The 13,456-nt window shown below is 49.3% G+C and overlaps 1 protein-coding gene across 1 annotated transcript in view; it reads left to right on the top strand.

Moving 5' to 3' along the window:
- The first annotated feature begins 10,949 nt into the window (after window positions 1-10,949).
- LOC121506329 (gamma-aminobutyric acid receptor subunit beta-3-like) overlaps window positions 10,950-13,456 on the top strand; it is a 62,254-nt gene continuing 59,747 nt past the window's right edge. Inside the window, exons 1-3 of the mRNA XM_041782092.1 lie at window positions 10,950-11,311; window positions 11,406-11,497; window positions 11,570-11,637. Coding sequence (XP_041638026.1) covers window positions 11,232-11,311; window positions 11,406-11,497; window positions 11,570-11,637 — 240 coding nt within the window. The 5' untranslated portion in view covers window positions 10,950-11,231. The remainder of the gene's footprint in view (window positions 11,312-11,405; window positions 11,498-11,569; window positions 11,638-13,456) is intronic.

Genomic DNA, 13,456 nt, shown 5'->3' with positions numbered 1-13,456 from the left:
ATTTCAGTAATCACAGATTTATACCATAATGTAATGGTACCACTGTTCATCCATCACAGTACAGCGTTTGCAGTATTCCATAATGGTGCTGTGTTGCCTCAAGGCAACATGTATATTTTAACAATTTTCCATTATTAATTCATCAAAAATGCAACATTTACCTACTAGAAATTAAACTGTACCCATCAATAATTATGAAAACATTTTTTCCAGCCTCAGAAAAATCTGGAAAATATATTTTCTTGCAGTTCTTTTGCAGCACAATGGCTGAGCTTAGTGTGAGAATGTCTGCACAAAAAGTGTTCAAGATGGCACCCAGAGCGTCATGTGACATGTCAGAACACTTTCATGGGTTACTAAAGGTCCTGTCATTTTTTTTTAAATATTCGATCACACTTGGGAATGTATGATGTGAGTGCACAAGGGCAAAAAGTGGTATGATGCCTCCAGGCAACACTGCAGCGTAGAGGGTGTTTAGTTTTCATACTTAGATGTCAGAGATGCTTAAGGAGTCCAAACTCAGGTGTGAGGAGGTTAAAGAGTTCATGAGTGTTATCATTATTTCAGCTGAGAGGTCTCTCCATAAAACAGCCATAAAAAACCACATCTCTAGAAAGTCTTCAGTTTCCAGGAGAAGTTTGTCTCATCCTGCCATCAGAGGGTAGCCGAGCTCCATGTTTCTCAGACAGTAATTAGTGCCACGTATTAAATATCCCTCCACTTTCTTTAATCCGTCTGAAGATGCAATCTGCAGCCTGGAAATGTAGGAACCGTCAGGCTGTCCCCTCAGGATCCAGATTTCAGCACCAGGCTGTGGACAGCTCCTCAGAGTGATGGAGAGAGAGAGAGAAGTGTGTGTGTGTGTGTGTGTGTGTGTGTGCAGATGATGAAGGTGGGGCTGAGGGGGCTCCAGGCTGGAATCGATCCCCTTTCAGTAGTTACCCAGCAGGCTTTGCACGTTTTTTACCCCTGCTCTCCTGCAGAGACGAAGCCCTGAGGACCAATCAGATCAATGAAGGAGGAGACATAAATAAATATCTGATTTAGAGCTGTGGCTCTGCAGCCTGTGCCTTCTCGTGTTCTGATTGGCTGGGAGCATCTATAATTAATGATGTCATCACCCTTCTCTTTCAGGAACGCTGTTGACGGAAACAAGAAGTTGTTCGCCATCTATGACACGAGGTAGGAAATGTCACCACAACACGCACGCACACGCGCTCCAGCTGTGAGGGAATGCAGCTCGCGCACGCGCACACGGGGGTCCCAATTATCCTCAGAATTCCGTCTCAATAATTGATGACGTAGCTGTCGGTTTTCGATGAGGAAAGGAGGCCATTACGGACGATTAACGGGCTAATCAATCCCAATCATCGATCAGCGGGCTGATAGATGCAGCCTGTCCTTCCTCCGGATTCTTCAGGTCCCGCCATTTTTACAGGAAACACAAGGGAAGGGGATTGGTGCAGAATGTGTGAGGAGCACTGTAAAAAATGTCCATTTGAACAGTGACTGAGAGCAGGAGTTCAAAAATACTGTTTCCTTTTCCTGATTCCTGCAGTTTTTATTGATTTATTCCCTGTAAACATCAGAAAGGACAGTTTAGTCACACGCTGCTCATTTAGCCCTGAAACACCTGAAGAAGCTCAAAAATCTTCAACCTTAAATAAAACCTTTGAAACGGCAGCCCTGTGTTCACTTCAGTGTTTATGTCAGAGACCCTCTCAGGGTGGATGAGGCCTGGGGGTCTTCAGGAGGTCTACGGATGCTGGATCAGAGTTAGGAAGTCTGAAGCCTCATGAGAAGGTGAACTGGATTCTGGGTATTCTCCTAATTAAGGGGTGAGAGGTCAGCCAGCCCCTCAGCTCAGTCTGACTCAGTCTGAATGCACTAAATGTAGACCAGGGGTCTCAGAGTGAGCCCCCCAACAACTGATTCATTCAGAGGACCCCCACCCACAAAAAGGGTTCAAATTTAAAAACAACATTCAAACATTCATGTCTAACCTTTACACATTTTAACTTTAATATATTCTGGATATTTTGGTTTGTAGATGTCCTTAAACATCTGCCTTTCCCTCTGATTCAGCTAGGATGCCGTTAAATACCCCACTTCATTTTCTTTGGCCATTTTACCCCTTTTTTGTTTTTATTTTATCATTTTTTGCCACTTTTTTAATTTAAGCGATCTTTTGCCATTAAATACCGCTCGTTTCCTTTTCTTTCCCAATTTTTGCCTCTGCTTTTTCCCATTTTTGCCCCTTTTCACATTTTTTGCCCCTCTAAACTAGCTTTTGTTATTATATACCACTTGTTTTCTCTTTTCTTTGCCCATTTTTGCCACTCTTGCCTGATTTTTGCCCATTTAAGTCACTTTCCACTCGTTTTTTGTCACATCTCACCCATTTTTGCTACTTTCTGACCATTTTTCCACATTTTCCTCCCCGTTTTCGCCCCTTTTCCCCATTCTTTCCACTTTTATCCCTTTTTTTACCTTTTTGCCCATTTAAGCTACCTTTAATCAGTGAATATTCCTTTGTTTCCCATTTTTTGCTCATTTTTGGGACATCTTTTGGCCACTTTTATCCCATTTTTGCCCTTTTTTTTAAACCATTTTTTGTCCATTTAAGCGACCTCTAGCCGTCAAATACCACTTGTTTCCTTTTTTCCCATTTTTTTGCCCCTTTAAACTAGCTTTTATCATTACATACCACTTTTCTCCCCTTCTCACCCATTTTTTGCTGCTTTTTGTCCATTTTTCCACCTTTATCCTGTTTTTATTGCTACTTCCAGCTGTTTTTGCCTCTTACCTCTTAGACTGTGGCTCTTGCACCGGTATTGTTCAGTAATGTGTCTTTGGTTGAGTAACCCTGCTCTGTAGCATAGTCCCTACAGTAACTATCAGTCTACCCATGTAGCTCCATGCACAGCAGAGGTTAGCAAAGAAAATCACCTTTTTTCAGGTTTATGGTTCCGTGCCTGAAGCTCTGTGGCGCCCCCCAGGGGAGGCCCGCCTCACACTTTGAAAACCGCTGTTGTAGAGATTAATGCGATTAATCTCCACAGCCATAATCAGCTTCGCCAGGGGCGGAGCCAGGCTTGTTTAAAATCGGGGGCTAAGCCCAAAGAAAAGATGGCCGAGGGGTGGGCACTTCCCTAGAATTTATTTGTGTATTGGACGGTTTAATGCAACATTTTCGCACACTTACATAAAAATTTAACTTCAAAACTGCAACAATTCTACGCATCATGTATGAGAAAATAATGTTGCTCAACCTAAAAAAATATTTAGTTGACAACATTTTTTCTCCTAACCAAACTGAGCTAAGAGTGTCATTGTCATTCTGAGATCATGATTCATCAGGCTGGAGTCCATTAGTTTTCATTTCTGCCTCCTAAAATGTCTGGAGTTCATATTTTCAGTAACAAAGGTAGGGCAGGACTTTGGTTTAACAGTTTACAATGAAGCTCTGCATTTTCAAACAAAGCACATCAAAAGCAACATTTTGAGTTAGAGATATTAATCTATGCATGAAAATGAGGAAAATCGTATTTTTAGAACTATTTTAAAAGTATTTTTTACACTGATATAAAAAACTTGCATACATTTTATTCTGAGAAAAAGTCAAAATTCTGTCATATTTCTTAGAATAAAAAAGCATACCTAATCCTCCTCTGTACCTGTGTTCTTAAAAGTTAAAAAAACAATCGGAGTTTTAAAATTGCTTTAAAAATTACATTTCCACGCTGTGACCAGCAAGGACATTAGCAACAGACTAAAAACCAACTGTAAAGATTGGGGGCTTAAACATTCGGGGCTGAAGCCCCATAAGCCCCGCCCTAGCTCCGCCCATGAGCGACGTTTCAGAGCCCCTGTTCATGTAACTACACCTTAGACAGGAAGTATGTTGTTCCATTAAACTCCATCACTTCTGTCCTGACAATGGAGGTCGACCTACAGCAGCGGTCTCCAGGAGAAGCATCTGAGAGCTGCTGTCTGCAGCCAGACTCCTCCAGCTCTGGTACCCCAAAAGGCCTTCGAACACTGGATGTGTTTTTATTATTATCAACCACGTCGTGTCAATGTCAGCTTTAACACCAGCGACATCAACACAGCCGCGTTTTCAAAAGGGCACGCATCGGACCAATCAAAACACTCGCTGGTCCCTGTGGTAGAAGAGTTTGGAGGCAGACAGAGGAGCAAAAACATCCTCCTCTTTATACTTCTCATATGAATGCGAACCTCAGGTGCATCTGTAATATTATCAGTAACATTATTTAGTTTGTAGAATGACTGAAAGCCAACCTTCCTCTGAGGGAGCAGTGCAGGGACTGAAACACTGAAACAGCGCTGACCAGCAGAGAGGAAGTCAGAAACCTCATTTTATCTCCTGCACTGATGAATCTTAATGATCAGGAGGCTGGTAAAAACGCAGCCTTTTGCAGCACAAGGATGTGTACAGAAACAAGCATCAAAACTCAGAATTATTCACATTTTCATGCCAGTTAATCCGGTCATCTTTGATGTGCAAAGACCTCCAGACAGGGGCGTCCAAACTGTTTCCACTGAGGACCTAAAACAGAAAAATAAGGATTATGATGGCAGGGCCACTTTCATTTATCTGATCTTGAGGATATTCAAGTTAATCAGACACATCCAATGAAGGGAAAGATATGATTAATCACCCTCTGACATGACAACCAATCATTTTATAGCTTTAGGAAGCCCTGGTTGACCCTCGCTAACACTGGCTCCGCCCCTGGAAAACACTTAGTTCTGCCAGAGGAGGTGGAGCTTTAGTCTATAAAGGAGGAGGCCGGGGTGGAGGAGGTGGAGCTTTAATCGATAAAGGAGGAGGCTGGGATGGAGGAGGTGGAGCTTTAGTCTATAAAGGAGGAGGCTGGGGTGGAGGAGGTGGAGCTTTAATCGATAAAGGAGGAGGCTGGGGTGGAGGAGGTGAAGCTTTAGTCTATAAAGGAGGAGGCTGGGGTGGAGGAGGTGGAGCTTTAATCGATAAAGGAGGAGGCTGGGATGGAGGAGGTGGAGCTTTAGTCTATAAAGGAGGAGGCTGGGATGGAGGAGGTGGAGCTTTAATCGATAAAGGAGGAGGCTGGGATGGAGGAGGTGAAGCTTTAGTCTATAAAGGAGGAGGCTGGGGTGGAGGAGGTGGAGCTTTAGTCTATAAAGGAGGAGGCTGGGGTGGAGGAGGTGGAGCTTTAGTCTATAAAGGAGGAGGCTGGGGTGGAGGAGGTGGAGCTTTAGTCTATAAAGGAGGAGGCTGGGGTGGAGGAGGTGGGGCTTTAATCGATAAAGGAGGAGGCTGGGATGGAGGAGGTGGAGCTTTAGTCTATAAAGGAGGAGGCTGGGGTGGAGGAGGTGGAGCTTTAATTGATAAAGGTGGAGGCTGGGGTGGAGGAGGTGAAGCTTTAACTGATAAAGGAGGATGCTGGGATGGAGGAGGTGGAGCTTTAGTCTATAAAGGAGGAGGCCAGGGTGGAGGAGGTGGAGCTTTATCGATAAAGGAGGAGGCTGGGATGGAGGAGGTGGAGCTTTAGTCTATAAAGGAGGAGGCTGGGGTGGAGGAGGTGGAGCTTTAATCGATAAAGGAGGAGGCTGGGATGGAGGAGGTGGAGCTTTAGTCTATAAAGGAGGAGGCTGGGGTGGAGGAGGTGGAGCTTTAGTCTATAAAGGAGGAGGCTGGGGTGGAGGAGGTGGAGCTTTAGTCTATAAAGGAGGAGGCTGGGGTGGAGGAGGTGGAGCTTTAGTCTATAAAGGAGGAGGCTGGGGTGGAGGAGGTGGAGCTTTAATTGATAAAGGTGGAGGCTGGGGTGGAGGAGGTGAAGCTCCGCCCCTGGAAAACGCTTGGTTCTGCTATTTGCTGCTGCAGTTCTCCAGGGCACTATGAATCAAGATAGGTTCATTATTTTGATTGTGTATTTTTATTGGATCTTGTTTTTTCCAGCTCAGCTCAGAGGAAATCTTAAAAAGCTGTTTCCAAACAAAAGTTACACTCGAGCTGTTAAGAGCCAAAAATGCTCCATTGAAACCCATTCAAACATTTGATCTCACTTCCATTAAAGCGTCATAAATGCTTTTTATTAAATCCAGGTGTCATTCTGGGCTTCAGCCTTGGTAGAGCTGATCTTTAGTATCTCCAGCCGATGGCAGCATTTTGACTATATTTGGCAAATGGAGAAAAACATGCTAAACATGAAAAAAAATTAAGAGGCATACAAAAAAAAAAAAATCTATCTTTCTGCTAATCACTGACATTTCTCAGACTGGAATAACTCAACACGAAAAATTACTTTGCATGAAAAAAAAATCTGTTGTTGAAAAAAATAGTGGTGTCATGACAAAAAAATAGCCTTTGAAGTGTTAAAATCTAAAAGAAATAATAAATATTTAATGTCAAAATTTAGGTCAGCTTTATAAGCTTAAAAATAATAAAACATGAATGTGTAATATTTAAATAGCTACTGTATGAAAAGCACATTTTGGTGCTTAGCAGCTTAAGAGTCGGTATTTAGAATTGCACAAAAAATAATAATGCATAAAAATCACTGCTGCTGCTAATAACTGACATATCCCAGACTGTAATAATTCAACACAAATATGTACTTTGCATGTAGTATTTTGAAAATAATTTATTTTCTGTTATTTTCATGGAAAAACCTCATGTTATCAGGAGGAAAATGGCATTTGAAGTGTTAAAATATAAAAGAAATAATAAATATTTAATGTCAAAATTTAGGTCAGCTTTATAAGCTTAAAAATAATAAAACATGAATGTGTAATATTTAAATAGCTACTGTATGAAAAGCACATTTTGGTGCTTAGCAGCTTAAGAGTCGGTATTTAGAATTGCACAAAAATAATAATGCATAAAAATCACTGCTGCTGCTAATAACTGACATATCCCAGACTGTAATAATTCAACACAAATATGTACTTTGCATGTAGTATTTTGAAAATAATTTATTTTCTGTTATTTTCATGGAAAAACCTCATGTTATCAGGAGGAAAATGGCATTCAGAGGGTTAAATCTTATAAAAACATGGTTTAATATCAATCATCAGGTCAGATGAAGGTAAAATAATTGCTCGATGAAGGCAGAATAAAATATATACGAACATTTAAATAGTTCCAATGAAAAAGAGCACTTTTGGCGCTAAACAGTTTGAGAGTCGGTATTTAAAATTGCAACAAAATGATAACGCAAAAAATAAATGCTGCTGCTGCTGCTAATCGTTAACATATCCTCGGCATGTACTGTATTGAAAATAAGTAAATTTTATTTTTTTTAATCATCAAAAACATCATGACAAACGCTGGCACTGCAAGCTGTAGGTGAGAAACAGCTCAATAAAAGTAGAATAAATATTAATGTTTGATATTATAGAGAGAGCATTTCTGTCCTTAGCGGTCTGAGTGTGACTAACATTATAAACAGGGTTTAGATGTGGATCTGCTTCCCCTTAATGCCTGTTTTCTATGATACCTCTGTCTAATCAATAAGCTCAATAAATGACTCAAAAACATTTATAAATACAATCTGATGAATGATAAAAATGCCCTCAAGTGGATTATCAGTTACCAAAAACACCTAATGAAGGAAACGAGACACTAAAAATATTTTTGTTAAATTTTATGGAAATTTTAATTTTTTTTTTAATTTCAGTAAAAGTTTAATGAACATTTCAGTTCCAACAAACTAGAATTTTCAGGCTGTTTAAGTTTTCAGGCATTAAGGGGTTAAAGCTGAACAGTAGACCCTCAGATCCCTCCTGGGTTTGACCGATAAAACCTGGACCCTGAGATCCCTCCTGGGCTGGACTGATCAGACCTGGCTGGACCCTCCAGAGTCCACCTGGTCAGACCTGGGGTACTCCAGAACCCCCCTGGTCAGACCTGGACCCTCCAGAGTCCCCCTGGTCAGACCTGGACCCTCCAGAGCTCCCCTGGTCAGACCTGGACCCTCCAGAGCCCCCCTGGTCAGACCTGGACCCTCCAGAGCCTCCCTGGTCAGACCTGGACCCTCCAGAGCCTGCCTGGTCAGACCTGGACCCTCCAGAGCCCCCCTGGTCAGACCTGGACCCTCCAGAGCCTCCCTGGTCAGACCTCGACCCTCCAGAGCCAGCCTGGTCTGGACTGGTCAGACCTGGACCCTCCAGAGCCAGCCTGGTCTGGACTGGTCAGACCTGGACCCTCCAGAGTCCGCCTGGTCAGACCTGGACCCCCCAGAGCCCCCCTGGTCAGACCTGGACCCTCCAGAGCCTGCCTGGTCAGACCTGGACCCTCCAGAGCCCCCCTGGTCAGACCTGGACCCTCCAGAGCCTCCCTGGTCAGACCTCGACCCTCCAGAGCCAGCCTGGTCTGGACTGGTCAGACCTGGACCCTCCAGAGCCAGCCTGGTCTGGACTGGTCAGACCTGGACCCTCCAGAGTCCGCCTGGTCAGACCTGGACCCCCCAGAGCCCCCCTGGTCAGACCTGGACCCCCCAGAGCCCCCCTGGTCAGACCTGGACCCTCCAGAGCCCCCCTGGTCAGACCTGGACCCCCCAGAGCCCCCCTGGTCAGAACTGGACCCTCCAGAGCCCCCCTGGTCAGACCTGGACCCTCCAGAGCCCCCCTGGTCAGACCTGGACCCTCCAGAGCCCCCCTGGTCAGACCTGGACCCTCCAGAGCCAGCCTGGTCTGGACTGGTCAGACCTGGACCCTCCAGAGCCTGCCTGGTCAGACCTGGACCCTCCAGAGCCCCCCTGGTCAGACCTGGACCCCCCAGAGCCCCCCTGGTCAGAACTGGACCCTCCAGAGCCCCCCTGGTCAGACCTGGACCCTCCAGAGCCCCCCTGGTCAGACCTGGACCCCCCAGAGCCCCCCTGGTCAGACCTGGACCCTCCAGAGCCCCCCTGGTCAGACCTGGACCCTCCAGAGCCCCCCTGGTCAGACCTGGACCCTCCAGAGCCCCCCTGGTCAGACCTGGACCCCCCAGAGCCCCCCTGGTCAGACCTGGACCCTCCAGAGCCCCCCTGGTCAGACCTGGACCCTCCAGAGCCCCCCTGGTCAGACCTGGACCCTCCAGAGCCCCCCTGGTCAGACCTGGACCCTCCAGAGTCCGCCTGGTCAGACCTGGACCCCCCAGAGCCCCCCTGGTCAGACCTGGACCCTCCAGAGCCCCCCTGGTCAGACCTGGACCCTCCAGAGCCCCCCTGGTCAGAACTGGACCCCCCAGAGCCCCCCTGGTCAGAACTGGACCCTCCAGAGCCCCTGGTCAGACCTGGACCCCCCAGAGCCCCCCTGGTCAGACCTGGACCCTCCAGAGCCCCCCTGGTCAGACCTGGACCCCCCAGAGCCCCCCTGGTCAGAACTGGACCCTCCAGAGCCCCCCTGGTCAGACCTGGACCCTCCAGAGCCCCCCTGGTCAGACCTGGACCCTCCAGAGCCCCCCTGGTCAGACCTGGACCCTCCAGAGCCAGCCTGGTCTGGACTGGTCAGACCTGGGCCCCCCAGAGCCTGCCTGGTCAGACCTGGACCCTCCAGAGCCCCCCTGGTCAGACCTGGACCCCCCAGAGCCCCCCTGGTCAGAACTGGACCCTCCAGAGCCCCCCTGGTCAGACCTGGACCCTCCAGAGCCCCCCTGGTCAGACCTGGACCCTCCAGAGCCCCCCTGGTCAGACCTGGACCCCCCAGAGCCCCCCTGGTCAGAACTGGACCCTCCAGAGCCCCCCTGGTCAGACCTGGACCCCCCAGAGCCCCCCTGGTCAGAACTGGACCCTCCAGAGCCCCCCTGGTCAGACCTGGACCCTCCAGAGCCCCCCTGGTCAGACCTGGACCCTCCAGAGCCCCCCTGGTCAGACCTGGACCCTCCAGAGCCAGCCTGGTCTGGACTGGTCAGACCTGGACCCTCCAGAGTCCGCCTGGTCAGACCTGGACCCCCCAGAGCCCCCCTGGTCAGACCTGGACCCTCCAGAGCCTGCCTGGTCAGACCTGGACCCTCCAGAGCCCCCCTGGTCAGACCTGGACCCTCCAGAGCCTCCCTGGTCAGACCTCGACCCTCCAGAGCCAGCCTGGTCTGGACTGGTCAGACCTGGACCCTCCAGAGCCAGCCTGGTCTGGACTGGTCAGACCTGGACCCTCCAGAGTCCGCCTGGTCAGACCTGGACCCCCCAGAGCCCCCCTGGTCAGACCTGGACCCTCCAGAGCCCCCCTGGTCAGACCTGGACCCTCCAGAGCCCCCCTGGTCAGACCTGGACCCTCCAGAGCCCCCCTGGTCAGACCTGGACCCCCCAGAGCCCCCCTGGTCAGACCTGGACCCTCCAGAGCCCCCCTGGTCAGACCTGGACCCCCCAGAGCCCCCCTGGTCAGAACCTGGACCCTCCAGAGCCCCCTGGTCAGACCTGGACCTCCAGAGCCCCCCTGGTCAGACCTGGACCCTCCAGAGCCCCCCTGGTCAGACCTGGACCCTCCAGAGCCAGCCTGGTCTGGACTGGTCAGACCTGGACCCTCCAGAGCCCCCCTGGTCAGACCTGGACCCTCCAGAGCCCCCCTGGTCAGACCTGGACCCTCCAGAGGCCGCCTGGTCAGACCTGGACCCTCCAGAGCCCCCCTGGTCAGACCTGGACCCTCCAGAGCCCCCCTGGTCAGAACTGGACCCTCCAGAGCCCCCCTGGTCAGACCTGGACCCTCCAGAGCCCCCCTGGTCAGACCTGGACCCTCCAGAGCCCCCCTGGTCAGACCTGGACCCTCCAGAGCCAGCCTGGTCTGGACTGGTCAGACCTGGACCCTCCAGAGCCCCCCTGCCAGGCTCAGCTCCTGTGTGTATTTTTTACAGTGTAAGTCAGCTACGTCTGTGGTTTGAACGAGCCTCCTGCCTCCACCAGCAGCAGCAGCAGCAGCAGCAGCCCTGCTCTCCGTGCTCTCCCTGCTCTCCTCCTCATCAGTATGCGCTTCATCTCCTGAGTGTGTGATCCTCCTCACTCACAGACGGCAGAGAGAAGCGGAGCCAGCGTTCACGCCGTGGAGACGATGTCAGCCCGTATTTCATATCTGAGCCCTTCCAGAGCGGACTGCTGACTCCCCCCTCCTCCTCCTCGGTCGACTTTCCTCCTTTTGGGCAATCAATGGATGCGTTCTGATCTGGAGAGCGTCCGGAACCGTCTCGAGCGTTAATTGGGGGGCTCCTCTGCCGTTGTTGCTCTTGTAAACAACGTAAAGACGAACAGGGAAGGGGGATGTTTGCTTTGCGCAGGGTTCGCCAGTTCCGCGTCTTTTCCGCACTGGTTGTCGGTTCGATTGTGTGCTGCGCGAAAAGGTGAGTGCTTTTGTTATTCAGTGGAGTCAAGGTTATCGGGCTGATGGCACAGCGGGGGTCAAGGTGATGGTTTTCTCTCTCTGTCTCACTCCAGCGTCAATGAACCGGGCAACATGTCTTTCGTGAAGGAGACGGTGGATAAACTCCTGAAGGAATATGACATCCGACTGAGGCCGGACTTCGGAGGTATGCAGCTTTATGTTTGGCGCCATTGGCAGTGCTGTGGTCAGGTGTACATGTCTGCTCTCTCTCCTTCAGGGGCCCCTGTTGCAGTCGGGATGAGCATAGACGTGGCGAGCATAGACATGGTGTCAGAAGTCAACATGGTGAGTCCTCTGTTTACTCCACCGCATAATGCACGCAGCCCTGCCTCTGTCTGCGAGGAGGAAGTGCTGATGTACATCCAGCCTGCTCCTTTAGAGCCATTATGTGATGCAGAGATGGATGGGCTGGGTTTCCTGTAAGCTGGAGAACATCTTTATCTACGCAGCGTTACCTTACAAACAGGAGACAGTCAGCTGGGTGTAGAAATAAACAGAAACAGCTCCATGCTCTGTGTGCAACAATGCTGATCCGCAGACATTAGCATCAGCTCAATAGGAGGATCAGCTCCAGCTGCAACAGGGCTTTACTCTGGATGTGGCAAATATTCACCCCCCTACACGTTTCACCCTTATAAATCAGTCAACGTCAGCAAAATCAGGCGTTTATGACCAGAAAAACCCTCTTAATGCCAAAGTGGAGTCAGATTTCTGCACAGTAATAAAAACATGTCATCTAACGTCACAATTAGTGAAACAGGGGTCACTGAGTGAGGTGAATGTGTCTCAGTGGTCGTAGTATAAAGACGGCTGTGTCTGGAAGCTCCAGTCACTGGTTAGTCAGTGTTCCTGGCTACCATTACACCATGACGCCAAAAGAACACTCCAAGCAACTGAGAGAAAAAGGTTACTGAAAAGTCAAAATGGAGCTTTTTGGGCAACAGACAAGAAACCAAACCCTGCGTATCACCACAAACACACCATCCCCACTGTGGAGCATGGTGGTGGCAGCATCATGATGTTGGAGTGCTTCTCAGTAGCTTCACCTGCAAGGCTTGTAAAGGTAGAGAGGAGGATGAGAGCAGAAAGTATAGGAGGACAATCTTATTTAGTCTGCTTTTTGGCCTTAGGTCAAGACGCCAAACACAAACACACCATCCCCACTGTGGAGCATGGTGGTGCCAGCGTCATGCTGTGGGGATGCTTCTATAGGGTGAAATGAGTGCGGCAAAATATATGAAAATCCTGGACAACAATCTAACTCAATCTGATTTTTGGCCACAAGACAAGACACTAAACAGACCATCTCCATGGTGAAGCACGGTGGTGGCAGCATCATGCTGTGGGGAGGCTTCTCAGCAGCATCATGCTGTGGGGATGCTTCTCAGCAGGATAATTCTGTGGGGATGCTTCTCTGCAGCATCATTCTGTGGGGATGCTTCTCTGCAGCATCATGCTGTGGGGATGCTTCTCAGCATCATCGTGCTGTGGGGATGCTTCTCAGCATCATCGTGCTGTGGGGATGCTTCTCAGCAGCATCATTCTGTGGGGATGCTTCTCAGCATCATCATGCTGTGGGGATGCTTCTCAGCAGCATCATGCTGTGGGGATGCTTCTCAGCATCATCATGCTGTGGGGATGCTTCTCTGCAGCATCATGCTGTAGGGATGCTTCTCAGTAGCATCATGCTGTAGGGATGCTTCTCAGCAGCATTGTGCTGTGGGGATGCTTCTCAGCATCATCGTGCTGTGGGGATGCTTCTCAGCAGCATTGTGCTGTGGGGATGCTTCTCAGTAGCATCGTGCTGTGGGGATGCTTCTCAGCAGCATCGTGCTGTGGGGATGCTTCTCAGCAGCATCGTGCTGTGGGGATGCTTCTCAGCAGCATCGTGCTGTGGGGATGCTTCTCAGCAGCATCGTGCTGTGGGGATGCTTCTCAGCAGCATCGTGCTGTGGGGATGCTTCTCAGTAGCATCGTGCTGTGGGGATGCTTCTCAGCAGCATTGTGCTGTGGGGATGCTTCTCAGCAGCATCGTGCTGTGGGGATGCTTCTCAGCAGCATCGTGCTGTGGGGATGCTTCGCAGTAGCATCATGCTGTGGGGAT

The sequence above is a fragment of the Cheilinus undulatus genome, linkage group 24 (assembly GCF_018320785.1).
Source record: "Cheilinus undulatus linkage group 24, ASM1832078v1, whole genome shotgun sequence".
Taxonomy (NCBI): Eukaryota; Metazoa; Chordata; class Actinopteri; order Labriformes; family Labridae; genus Cheilinus; species Cheilinus undulatus.
Note: the sequence above shows the minus strand (reverse complement) of the source record. Positions and strands in the feature narration are given on the sequence as shown.